The sequence below is a fragment of the Giraffa tippelskirchi genome, chromosome 4 (assembly GCF_054371585.1).
Source record: "Giraffa tippelskirchi isolate mGirTip1 chromosome 4, T2T-mGirTip1v1.2.pri, whole genome shotgun sequence".
NCBI classification, from domain to species: domain Eukaryota; kingdom Metazoa; phylum Chordata; class Mammalia; order Artiodactyla; family Giraffidae; genus Giraffa; species Giraffa tippelskirchi.
In genome coordinates this window covers 117,188,262-117,201,863 of record NC_137278.1, presented here as the reverse complement: position 1 = coordinate 117,201,863, position 13,602 = coordinate 117,188,262, and the positions used below count along the sequence as shown (strand labels likewise).

At 34.4% G+C, this 13,602-nt stretch overlaps 1 protein-coding gene across 11 annotated transcripts in view; it reads right to left on the bottom strand.

Moving 5' to 3' along the window:
* Positions 1 to 13,602, bottom strand: part of LRRIQ1 (leucine rich repeats and IQ motif containing 1) — a 223,146-nt gene that overhangs the window by 99,534 nt on the left and 110,010 nt on the right. For all 11 annotated transcript variants that reach the window (XR_014083637.1, XR_014083638.1, XM_081596133.1 and 8 more), the window contains 4 exons: positions 8,844 to 8,933; positions 8,076 to 8,197; positions 7,457 to 7,552; positions 7,119 to 7,201 (listed from right to left, as the gene is read on the bottom strand). Coding sequence is in view for 9 of the 11 variants with exons in the window: in XM_081596133.1 (XP_081452259.1) it covers positions 7,119 to 7,201; positions 7,457 to 7,552; positions 8,076 to 8,197; positions 8,844 to 8,933 (391 nt within the window). In the remaining 2 variants the exon portion in view is untranslated. The remainder of the gene's footprint in view (positions 1 to 7,118; positions 7,202 to 7,456; positions 7,553 to 8,075; positions 8,198 to 8,843; positions 8,934 to 13,602) is intronic.

Sequence of the window (13,602 nt, the reverse complement as noted above, 5' to 3'; positions counted from 1 at the left end):
CCAATCCCTTCTCCAGAGGATCTTCCCAACCCAGGGATCAAACTTGGGTCTTCTGCACTGCAGGCAGATTCTTTACTGTCTGAGCCACCAGGGAAGCCCTAATTTACTCAATAAGATCATTTTATTCATCAAGAGCACATAAATAATACTACATTTTTAATATTTTTATTTCCAGGGATTCTGATTACATCACCTTAAATGGGTTTAAAATAATTCAAGTTGCAAAGGAATAATAATAAGGAATAATGATAAGAAATCAAAAATATAGTAATTCTAGATAGGAAAAAAATCACTGATTCTAATGGTACCTGGAAAGACCACCATGAATGATACTATTGCTACATTCAAAAAATACACAATTGAGTAAGAAAGCCCAGTAGATAAGGATATTGTAAAGAGCATTCGAAAGTCATTTAAATCTAATCCTCAGCAATCATCAATGGCAGGTCTATGTTGCTGTTTTTTAAATTTTTGTATCTCCCAGTATGACTTGCCCAGTATTTGAGAAATAGGTTTTAAATACATCTTTAAAGAGAAACCCATAAGTAAACTGCAGTTCATGGGATCATAAAGAGTCAGATATGATTTAGCAGTTGAACAACAACAATAAGCAAGCTGAGTTTCCATTATGTATGTGGTTCTGTACTTGACACTTTATATCCATTACTTCATTTAAGTAACAATTTTCTTTAGGCATTATAATATCCTTAAAATTATTTCAATCTCTTTACAGATTTTATGAAATAAAATAATTTTAGCTCAATCTGTAAAGATCCCAAGCAATCTCTTTACAGTTTCTTTAATCCTAAACTTAGCTCACTAGTTTATCTTACTAATAACATACATGAAAATCTGAAAATCTGGTTATTATCCATTTTCTGTTTGTGCCATTTAGAGTACTATAAAATAAGTTTTATGGTAAGGTTGAATGACTCGCTATAGTTCATTATTTAATAATGAGTATTATTTACTAATTTAAATTTGCTTTCTCACAGTAAAGAGTCTGCCTGCAGTGCAGGAGACCCAGGTTCAATCCTTGGGTTGGGAAGATCCCCTGGAGAAGGAAAAGGCAACTCACTCCAGTATCCTTGCTTGGAAAATTCCGTAGACAAAGGAACCTGGCAGGCTACAGTTGATGGGGTCGCAAAGAGTCGGACATGACTGAGCGACTTCACTTTCTTTTCTTTCTTTCTCAAATATAGGCTTCCCTGGTGGTTCAGATGGTAAAGAATCTGCATGCAATGCAGGAGACCTTGGTTCAACCCCTGGGTCAGGAATATCCCCTGGAGAAGGGAATGGCTACCCACTCTAGTATTCTTGCCTGGAGAATTCCATGGACAGAAGAGCCTAGCAGGCTACAGCCTATGGGTTTGCAGAGTTGGACACAACTGAGTGACTAAGACTTTCACTTTTTCTCAAACATAAACATATATTTAAATGACTATAAACTACACACACAGTCATACACATACACGGAGTTATATGTCTTTAGTGATGTTTATCTAACTTACTGCTGATCTGTTTATCAGCTATTTATTGAACATCTACTATAGTATTTAAATGACTATAAAATACACTAAAATATACTAAATGACTATAAAATAGGGCTTCCCTCATAGCTCAGTTGGTAAAGAATCTGCCTGCAATACTGGAGACCTGGATTCGATTCCTGGGTTGGGAAGATCCCCTGGAGAAGGAAATGGCAACCCACTCTGGTATTCTTACCTGGAGAATCCCATGGGCAGAGGAGCCTGCAGGCTACTGTCCATGGGATTGCAATAGTCGGACACGACTTAGCGACCACATCGCCACTATGGTATTAGGTTCAGGGAATTTGGCGGGGAACAGTGGAGACTGAGTCCTCCATGATTTTAGTATTCAAATAAGTTTTATTATTGGTTTATTTAGAGCACAATGAAGTAACATTTAATCCAAATTCTTTTAAGTTCCTTTTGGGAATCACTGAGGTGAACAAAGTAAATCAGCAATACACTTCACTTTGTCAGTTTTGTCTAAGCTGTTTCCTTTTGATCCTTCCTCCTTAACATGTCTTAATTGTCTTGTCATTTTGCAACCTGATCTCTTTGCTATAGCTCATGAATGGCTTAATTCATATTAAAAAGTTAGCTTTTATTATTTTCTATATGGCTTAATTCTTGGCTGTAACTCAATGTTACCAACACAGTCGCAAGCTTTTTTCTTCATTCACATGGAATCAGCAAATATTTATTGAATGCTTTCTGTGTACTTGACACTGTGCTAGGTGTTATCAACAGCTGCAAGATGAGTCTTATCCCTAGTAATGTGTGTGTGTACGTGTGTGTGTGCTCAGTTGTGTCTGACTCTTTGCCACCCCATAAACTGTAGCCCACAAGGCTCCTCTGTCCTTAGTATTTCCCAGGCAAGAATACTGGAGTGGGTAGCCATCGCCAGGGGATCTTCCTGACCCAGGGATCGAACCTAGGTCTTTTGCATTGCAGGCAGATTCTTTACCACTGAGCCATCTGGAAAGCCCAATATCCCTAATGGGAGTTCTATCTTTATAATGAAATTAAACTTCTTTTCTTCATCCTGGTTTATCTTTCTTCTAACTCTGAAATTTGATATGTATAAATATGATAAATGTTGGAAAGCCACGTTATGTTTTCATCTTATATTCTTAACCCTTAAACTTACCATTTGTTCTCCACTAAAATCCCTACACACAGACTTTTTCTCTTTGAAGAGAGCTCCACATCAAAACCAATCACTCACTCTTTCCCCATCTGGCTCATCTCAGTTTTGCTACCAATTCTGATATCTTTAGGATATTGACCCTTAGATTTTCAATAAACCAGCAACTCTCACTTTACACATGATGTTCTTCACTGCAGTACTAACCTCCAAACTTCACTGGGTATCTGCTAAATTCCTACCCAGATCACCAAATTCTGAAATCACTTTTGTCCATGATGCAGCAGTAAAAACAAAAAGACAAGCAAACAAAAACCCAACAAACACAAGATCAGTCATCACTGGTTCACACCTAGGTCCATCATGAGGGAAAGAGCAATGACTTACTACAGATAACAATTAGAACCCAATACCAAACTGAGTAAGTCATGGTAACTCCTCACAATTTTAGATTCCATCCTGTGGCTTTCAGTTAATTCCTCCTTACCCTCCTCCCCATCCTCTCTCTTCTGTTTAAAGCAGATGACCTTATTTATCCTAATGGAAGTCATCAATATTGAAAGTCCTCTGAAGGCTTCCCACACTGTTTGCTTTCTCAGCCCCTTGTTTATTCATTAATTGGTAACCGGAGTGGTACTCCTCTCCTATCTGCAACTTTCTTCAAATAACTAACCCCCTACCTTTTGCCCTGTTTTCACTCTCATCTTAATCAAATATTATTGACATATCCCTTGGTTAAATAAATACATGTACAAGATACAAACAGGAAATATCAAGAGCAACAACAACAACTGAGCACTTGCTATAAGGTTTTTCACAGTATGAAATTTGGATTAATGCTTCCATACTTCTATTTATGCCCCACTGCCTTGAGGATTACTGCTTTGTTAGACTATAGAGATTCCATTTAATTTCCTCTTCTCTGACTGTCCCATTTGACACTCTCCCTACACCCAGGAGACCAGGGTTCAATCTCTGGGTCGGGAATATCCCCTGGAGAAGGAAACGGCTACCCACTCCAGTATTCCTGCCTGGAGAATTCCATGGACAGAGGAGGCCAGAAAAAATAGATATGATTATAAATTAATGTTAATAAGTGTCAGATGAAAACTAAACAAATACTTGGATAAAAACAAAAACAAAAACAATAAAAAACGGGGCTTCCCTGGTGGCTCAAACAGTAAAGAATCTGCCTGCAATGCAGGAGACCTGGGTTCAATCCCTGGGTTGGGAATATCCCCTGACGAAGGAAACAGCACCCCACTCCAGTGTTCTTGCCTGGAGAATTCCATGGACAGAGGAGCCTGGCGGGCTACAGTCCATGGGATCACAAGGAGTCAGATAGGACTGAGTGACTACACCCACAGAGCTGGCTAGTCTCCCGCAGTTTTATGAACAATGTTGCCCTCTGGTGGCCTGAAGTTTTCAAGTTGGCAAGTTGGACATGTAAGAGATACACATATACAATTGTATATTTGAAAATTACTAGTAAATTTTAAAGTATTTAACAGAATTAAAATGTTTAAAATATAATTTAAATTTATTAAGTAATAAAAGTTTAAAATTATGGCCATTGGAGTCAAATTGAAAGTGAAAGTGAAAGATAGTGAAAGTGAAAGATGCTCAGTCATGTCTGACTCTTTACTATACAGTCCATGGAGTTCTCCAGGCCAGAAAACTGTAGTGGGTAGCCTTTCCCTTCTCCAGGGGATCTTCCCAACCCAGGGATTGGCAGGCAGATTCTTTACCAGCTGAGCCACAGGGAAGCCCAAGAATACTTGGAGTGGGTAGCCTATCCTTTCTCCAGCGGATCTTCCCAACCCAGGAATAGAACTGGGGTCTCTTGCATTGCAGGTGGATTCTTTACCAACTGAGCTATGAGGGAAGCCCAAATTAGTTAATAGCATATCACAACTCATTAATTAATTGCATGCATTAATTGATTGCATTAAAACTAGAAAAAAATTTATTATATAAGAAGAAAGACTGAGTTACAGAGTTTTAAATTATTTGCTCATATATGCAAAAAGACATAAATGCTACATCATCTACCTACTAAAGATTAAAATATAATTGTACAGGATCCCACTGATTTTCTTCTTCATCTTTAATCTTACTTTGACTATATCTATTCTGGGTATATGTGGTGAAGGGGGAGTAGAGAGAAAGAGTAAGAAGGATTTAAAGGTCATCATTTTGTTTTACACTTCAGAATGCAAATTTTAAAAAATTTGTTGCATTTCATCAATCTGATAGTATTTTGATAAGATGCTATTTTGAGAAACAAAACAAAAGTTTAATATAAAGACACAAAACCCCACACAGTAATAAGAATGTGATTTGGTTTACAATCATGTAACTAGAGGAAATATCTCTATAAAAATTACATGATTGCCATTTTGGATCTTTACCTAACAGGTAAAGACCACTTAATGACCACTGTCAAAATGCTAAATTTAAGACATACCTGTTAGCTTGAATATCTGGATATCCTTTTTGTTTTGTTACCCTATCATGCCCCCTTGTGACAGATAAAAAGAAGTTTAACTTTTGCATCATAATATTCTCTCTAATTTTTGGCCGCTGAAGCAATGATTTTTATTTTTATGTTGAGCATATATTCCTTATTAAAATTTTTCTAAAAATATTACCTACTATGCTGATTTATTAAAAATGTAATCAACCTAAAAAAAAAACTCAGTTACTAGAAATAGCAAGAAAGACCTATATACTTCCAAAGACAGAGTCTAACAAGATAAAATTTTCCTTAGCTTCACTATCACAGACTATTGCAAATACTGCAAATAATTTAAAAAATTAGATCTTGAACATAAATAATAATTATGTGTTGAACATTGGCTGAATCAGTTCTTAAGCCACTTTTTGTATTTGAACTTGCTCCAGGAGTTTCAGTAACTTTTATTAATCTCAAAACATTTATTTAAATGTTACTTTTGATACTGTTGAAAATGAGTAGAAATATCCATCAAAGCAATATAACATTATCAAACTACCCTGAATTATTGCACTGAATTCCACTTCCCTAGAATTGAAGGAGAGTCTCACTATTTTTAAGGGTTTGGGGTTATATTTCCCTGGGTAACCACCACATAGTATTCAGTTCACAGAGCCCAGATGGACTTGGTAGGAGTTTACAATATTAGAGTGTACAGGATGCACTAAATAACCTGACAACAAAGCAAATATTGACATTTTCTCTAAAAATGCTTGAAATTTCAATACTTTAAACGTAAAAAACTTTGAGTACACAAAAAAATCACATTTATCTTAAAATGATAAAAGATAAAATTAAGATATCACTATATAAAGCCAAGAAAGGAAAGTTGAACATTTTTGAATATAAAAATGAGTCATCAGTAATTTATCAATGGCTAGTAACTGCTGTGTCAACAAATATCAGTTATTCCTCAGAAACCAACAGTATCTTGGTTATTTTGTTTCCAAAAATTATATATATATACACATATATTTCTTAGAATTCTAGAATTGAATTGGTCAAAGTAATAAATAGAAAATTAATAAAGGTAAAAATTAATCTGAGTGGTTTTTGCATACTGGTATAAACTAGAACTGTAGGATAAACACAGACTCCTTGCTTGTCTCAGAAGTAATGGTACTTTTATGGAAACATTTCACTGACATTAAGATTTTTATAAAGGAAATTGATGAATGAGAGAAAGCAGATAAAAAAGAATGTCATGTTACTTATATTGAGCGGATGAGTCCATGAGTAAACACAAAGTCACATGAAATATACAAACTTATAACTTAAATTATCTTAATTATAGCTATAAATTCATTAACAACCTATTTCTTACTCTGATATCTATAAATTACTCCACATATTAAGTAATTTTAATAAAATAACTAGTGGTGTCCAAAGAAAGACAAATGACTTGAAGAGCCTGGTAAGTGGGACAGAAGAAAGATGCCTTTGAACATTTTGCAAGTTCAGCATAACCACAAAAAATATACACTGTGCTCCTTTCCCAAAGTGTCAAAGCTGATATTCATGGAACTGATAAATGTACGGAAATAGTTTATAGAATAATCAAGCAATTTAAAAACACACAAAGGAATAAGCACGTGAAGCAGATGCTCTTTAGAATCTCGATTTGCTGAGACAAATCAGCTTAGAAAGCAATTACAGCATAATTCTCAGTGCACAATAGATAGAATAATCAATAGTAAAGTAAATAAGAAACAGAGGAAAGTAAAAATAGCATTTAAGAGTATAATTAATCATTAAATGAAATATCATAAGTTTCTCTACATTTTCTTATTCTTTTTGTGGAATATTGCCTTAGACAGTCTCATATCTGTGCATTTTATTTCTATGCTTATCAAATACAATTTGCTAAAAATAGTTTCAAAGATTATATTTTCAATGTCAGATACACAGTTATTGAGCATTGAATACCCACCTAATTTTTTCCTTAATTTCTTTGATTTCATTTTCTGTGCTCTCTTCAGCATCTGCTGAGCAGTAGAAATATCTTTAAAACCCCTATTAAAAGATCAAATTTAATAAAGGCAAAAATCCTCAGACTATATTTATATTATGCATATACATATAAACATACATATCTGAATTATATCATACCAAGACAAATTTGAATTCCCATTTAAATATCTAAATTTAACAGAGGTATAGTTTCTTAAAAACTAATAAAGATATTCTTGAAATCTTGAAAAATACATGTTTTGGGTATTTAAAAGTATCTAAATTTCTTAATATGTTAGTGTTAAATGAACTACATACCATTCTTCTGAAATTTTTTCTTCTTTTTCAGACTTTAGCAGACTCTTTCTGCTGGTTTTTGCTTCAGGTGGTCTGGATAAAGTTCTATTTTCTGATCTAGCAATAGGACAAAAACCACACTTGACTGAATCAACACAAGTATATCAGCACTTTTTAAAACTACAAGCTGTTTATGTTGTCTCACACTTGGAAATAAAATATATTTAAGTTACAGAAAAAACTTTATCTTGAAAAGTAATAAAAGTCAGCCATTAATTTAAAATGTTTACATTTCAATTACTTGAAGCATATTTCAATCCTATTGTCGAAAGAAACAACATTGGAATTTTTATTCTAACTCTTATCTCTACCTATATAGCAGTATTTAAAAGTCCACTTGTATACAACAGTTAATAATATTATTTCACTGACACTTTGTATTTGCTTTAATGAGTGTACATCACACATTTTTCTTACACTGAAAGCTCCATAAAATGATTAAATTTTTAATACAAATGCTCTACCATGTTCTAAACAAACAAATTCATACATACTTTCATAATCTTACTATTTTTGTAAGGAGTATAATATTCTTGTCATTCATTGAAGGTTGATCCTCTAAAAGAGCAATTTAGCTTACCTGCTATTAAATTGTGTGTGTTCTGATGAAAGCAAATTTTCTTTCTCATTAGATAGCCATGCTTGAGCTGGATGACTTGGTAAATTAAGTGAAGTATCTTCATATTTTAAGATTCCAGAGAACTTACCAGAAAAAAAAGTACATACATATAAAATAAATTGAAAAAATCTAACATTTACATTGTATTACTTTACATGCATATTACTGAGTAGTTTAAGAAAAACTTATATAAAAATTAAAAATTGTAATAAAATGAAATTTATAGACTAGACATACAAATGTCCTTTCTTGCAGTGGTGAGGGGTATGCTTTTTGTATAGGTTGCATATACAAAATGATTAATTGAAAAGATCATTAAAAAAATCAGAAAACAAAAACTTCAAAGATTATCAAATAAATAACAGATATTGCAGTCCATTGACCTCTGACTGAGAATCTTCAGCTGTTGCCCTTTTAATGCATATTTTTGTATTTTTAAAGTGCTGTCAACTAGTGATTTTATGCAGCTGAAGCATATCATATATATTTTTTTTTTGCTACTGTGAAATAAAGTGTTGAAAGAAATCCAAAATAAAGAAAAAAAAATTAGGAGCAAATGAAAGAAAAGCTACATGAAAAATTACATCTGGGGATGAGGAGGAAGTCAGAGGCTTCTAAAAGTAATTGTGTTTTTCAAGTCAATAAATTGTATTATTAATCACTGCAGCATAGCATAACCTTAAGAAATGAGCAAAGATTGAGCACTAAGAGATTTCCATGACATGTTACCTTTGGCCAGTGCAGCTGGTTTGGAAGAAACAGTGTTTGTGAAGGGAAGCGGGTGGAATCTAAAGCAAGCCATTCCTTCTCTAAGGCAGCCTGAACAAATAATAACATTAATGTACATAATTTAGTTTGCATAACTTTTATAAAGATTCTTTTAAACTGTCTTACAGACTACCAATGTTAAGAAAGTATATCAGCATTTCTACTTAGAGGAAAATTTGCTCCTTGCTCTTGTGAAATGTTATGAATCTGTTTAATGCAAACATTCTAAAAAAATGGGATAAAATTTTTCATCCCCAAGTAGAATAAAGTAAAACCTTGCATACTCACATGTTCTAAAAAATGAGAAGTACAGATTGTTCAGTGTATTTAACTGTTTGAGAACTAGGACTCTGAACCAACTCTAGATGTAACTGAAGGACATAATTGTTTAACTTTTTATTATGCAAATTAAAATATTTTCCATCAAACCTCACTATTTAAAATTTATATTATTTTAACATATTAGTATCACTTTTTTTCTGAAAATACTATCTGTAAGTTAGCTTTTACTTAATTTTAGTTCAAAATTTCACAAATTTTCTGAATATATGGAAAAAAAGAATTTTGTGGCAATATATGGAACATGGTTCCTGATACTATATTCTCTAATTCAAAGGTTTGAATGATAAAAATATAAAATTTGAAATGATTTTAAGTCACTTCACTCTTCATCTTATAAGATCTTTATTCCGTTTAGGTAATTTCCAAACTTTTTATATTCCTACAATGCAACTGTGCTAGTTATACTAGTATTGTCTAATTTAGGATATCATTATCTAAATTGTATTTGCTTAGATTATCTAATATAGTTTAAATAGTATTCTTTGATTCTATAGTTTTTAAAAAATCTTTAAGAAAAAAGGATGGTCAGAATACCAATGAACTTGATTTTTAAAAGTTTCTAAAATGATCAAACATTTATGTTTTAAAAACTAGAATGACTATAAGCTAAGACTTAAATTCAATTTTCCATTTATATAGCTTCAGTGTTTCTTGACTGTCTCTTGAAAGACCATTGGAAAGGCAAGACTAAGACATCCTGACTACAGCCCAGCCGTGCAATGGCAGACCATTGCTTATAGCATCCAGTCTTAGAAAATCTAATCAAATTTATGTTATCTGAATATCTATGTAAAAAGAACACAGTTGCACACCAGTACATTGTTCAGTTCCACCTGGGAAGAGATTATTAACACATATGTCACAGTTATATACCTGTTATACCTGGTTTAAGAATATATATCTGACTTAAGAAGGGCTACTAAATGCAAAATTGCAAACGGTATGCGTGGCTGAGATTTTTTATTTCCTTTGTATGACAATTCAAGGAAAATTTAGTTCTAACCCAGGAAAGATCAAGGTCCAAGACATACCAGTTATCATTAAATTAATATTCTTATTCTGAAATGAAGAGATGTGGGGACAATACTACAAAAGGCAAAATGCCAGAGAATTCTGGGAACATGGTGGAATAGGGAGCACTAGGAACCTATCTCCCAATCTACACAACAACTGAACTGGCAGAATCTGTCTAGTCTACTTAAGGCTTGTAATGCCCTGGGGAAGATGGTTAATTTTGGTCAATGTCAACTCTTAGCACAGTAACAGCTACCTATCTTCCATTCTCTAGCCCCGAGGCAGGCTGTCGTTCATGTGTTTCAGGAGTAAGTTGCACATAGCTTGCAGTGGTCAGGGTAGACAATGAGGATGCTGTCTTCCAAATATTGGAGATCTGTGATTGACCTTTGTTTGTTGCTTCTGATCACAGAGGTACAAAGAGGTGAGTGGCCATATCATATGCTTCTGCTAAGTCGCTTCAGTCGTGTCCGACTCTGTGCGACTCCATAGACGGCAGCCCACCAGGCTCCACCGTCCCTGGGATTCTCCAGGCAAAAATACTGGAGTGGATTGCCATTTCCTTCTCCAGTGCATGAAAGGAAAAAATGAAAGTGAAGTCGCTCAGTCGTGTCTGACTATTTGCAATCCCATGGACTGTAGCCTACCAGGCTCCTCCGTCCATGGGATTTTCCAGGCAAGAGTACTGGAGTCGGGTGCCATTGCCATATCATATAGATGATACCATACCATATAGAGGTTTCTTCCTTGGAAAAGCTACATGAAGTCTGGGGAAATTTTTAGTCTTTAAATTGACATCTAAAAGTGCAGAAAACTTTGAAAATAGTTTTTCTTATTTTTTTTAATATAAGGTGACAGACTTTTTTAAGATTCTAGAATAATTCTTTAACTTTAGTCTTTTAAAAATTTCTAGAGACATAAATAGAAGGTGTAATATAAAATGCTAAAGATACTTAGTAATTATATAATCTCAATCAAAAATGTTACCAAAACTACTGATTTATATCAGTTCAAGCTTATATCAAATATACATGGCAGTATCTAGTATGTTGAGGAAAAAAACTCAAAACATCAGGAGGAATTGGTCATAATTATAAATATGCTACTGTTTAAAAATGTATATTAATATGTCTTTCTTACTGCTGGGCATATACAAATTTCATTTATTGCTTAAGAAAACCTTCTGCTCAGACATTCCTTAATTTACAACTGAGAATTTGGAAAGCTTTCTGTTTGTTAGAAGACTAAATCAAAATTTATTTACATATTAAAATAAAATTGTTCGTGTCTCCTAGTTTATGGGAACTTTAATAGAATTTGTATTTTGCTGTTGTGTGAAAATTGTATAATCTGAATTATGTTGAATCACCTCAGAGTGCTTTTCAGGTCTAATATATCCTTCTACTTTTCTGCCTATTCATTCTATTAATTTTTGAGAGTTTGATATTGAGACTCCAACTAAACATCTAAATTTATCTACTTAAAAAAATAAGTATAATATGGTAGATCAGACAGTAAAGAATCTGTCTGCAGTGCAGGAGACCCAAGTTCGATCCTTGGTTTGGGAAGATCCCCTGGAAGAAGGAAATGGTTACCCACTCCAGTATTTTTGCCTGGAGAATCCCATGGACAGAGGAGCCTGGAGGGCCACGGTCCACGGCATAGCAAAGAGCCAGACATGACTGTCCCACTAAGCAGAGCGTCGCACGAATGCACACAACCTGGAAGACTCTCAAGGGAATTAAGATGAGTGAAAAAAACAATCTGCAAATGTTACAAATTGCATGAGTCATTTAAATAACATTCTTGACATGAAAACATTATGGAAACGGAGGACAGATGAATGGTTGCCAATGGCAAGAGACTAGACTGGGGAGGTGGCTGAGGCTATAGGGCCAAAAGGATGGATTCTTATAATGATGGAACTATTTTGTATCCTGATTGTGGTGGTGGATACATGAGTCTACACGTGATAAAATCATGATAAAACTGGATAGAATTAAACACATATGTAAGGACAAATAAAACCAGGGAAATAGAAAAATATAAAGTTGAATTCAGATAAATTTGCAATTATGCATTCACAACATTTGAATATACATACACTGGACTTTTTATCAGAGAAGAAATTTTTACTCTATAATGCAACTTTGAAAGACTAGGAAATAATGCTATCAGAAGAGCTGGGAGTAACCGTAATGCTTATGTGCATGAAAGTGAAAGTGAAACTCACTCAGTTGTGTCCCACTCTTTGGGACTCCATGGACTATAGTCCATGGAATTCTCCAGGCCAGAACGCTGGAGTGAGTAGCCTTTCTCTTCTCCAGGGGATCTTCCCAACCCAGGGATCGAACCCAGGTCTCCCATATTGCAGGCAGATTCTTTACCAGTTGAGCCACAAGGGAAGCCCAAGAAGACTGAAGTAGGTAGCCTATCCCTTCTCCAGCAGATCTTCCCAAAACTTATGATATGGAATTGATATGGGGTCTCTTGCATGGCTCATTTGCATATGTATATCTAAAATTTTTCATGCCAACTGGTATAATCCGTTCATTTAACATATGAAACTAGAATCAGACTTGCTCTAAGCCACAAGTTACTTAGAGTTGAACAAGTCCTACAGATTATAAAGCCATGTCTTGATCTTGTTTTCTTTCTATAACCCCTGACTCTGAGCCCCAACAGTTTCCTCCTCTTCTACCCAAGTTGCCTCATGCCATTTTCAAAATAATCCTTTCTAACACTTCTTGATAACTTTTGTTGCACCTCAGAATCCTTAAAATCCTTGGAAACTTGGCCCATTATGAATCTCAAAACACACTTTCTAAACCCTCCCTTCCATTATCAATGTTGATACCTTTTCAGTTATCTATTAGTTAACTTCAGCCATATAGCTGTGGCCCTTGAAATTCACCTGTATAATTTTTCAGTTTTCTGAACCATTAGAGCCTGACAGTTATGTGCCTTTTATCACAAAAGCTAACTCAACAATGAGCTGATAGACTGACTTCACTACTCTCACTTCCTTCTGTCCACATGCCTAGATAAGGAAATTTGATCAGTTATGTGGCTGTCCTCAGAAAGGGATCATACCCTTGCAGCTCCTTCCTATGTAATAATTATGCAAAAATACATGGAGGATGACACAGACCTATTTTGACAGCTCAGGATTTTCTCCTGATCATTCCTAGGCATGGAATATATTTCTTTCCCTAATAGGAAGTTCCAGGCCAGCTTGATTGACACACCCTCAGGGTGAAGCCTGACAAAAAGAGGCTTAGGATATACAAATTTAATTCTGGTTAAGTTCTATAAAAATGCACTTGTTCCTCTTCTGAACCCTTCCAGACAAAAGGTCGAGGTG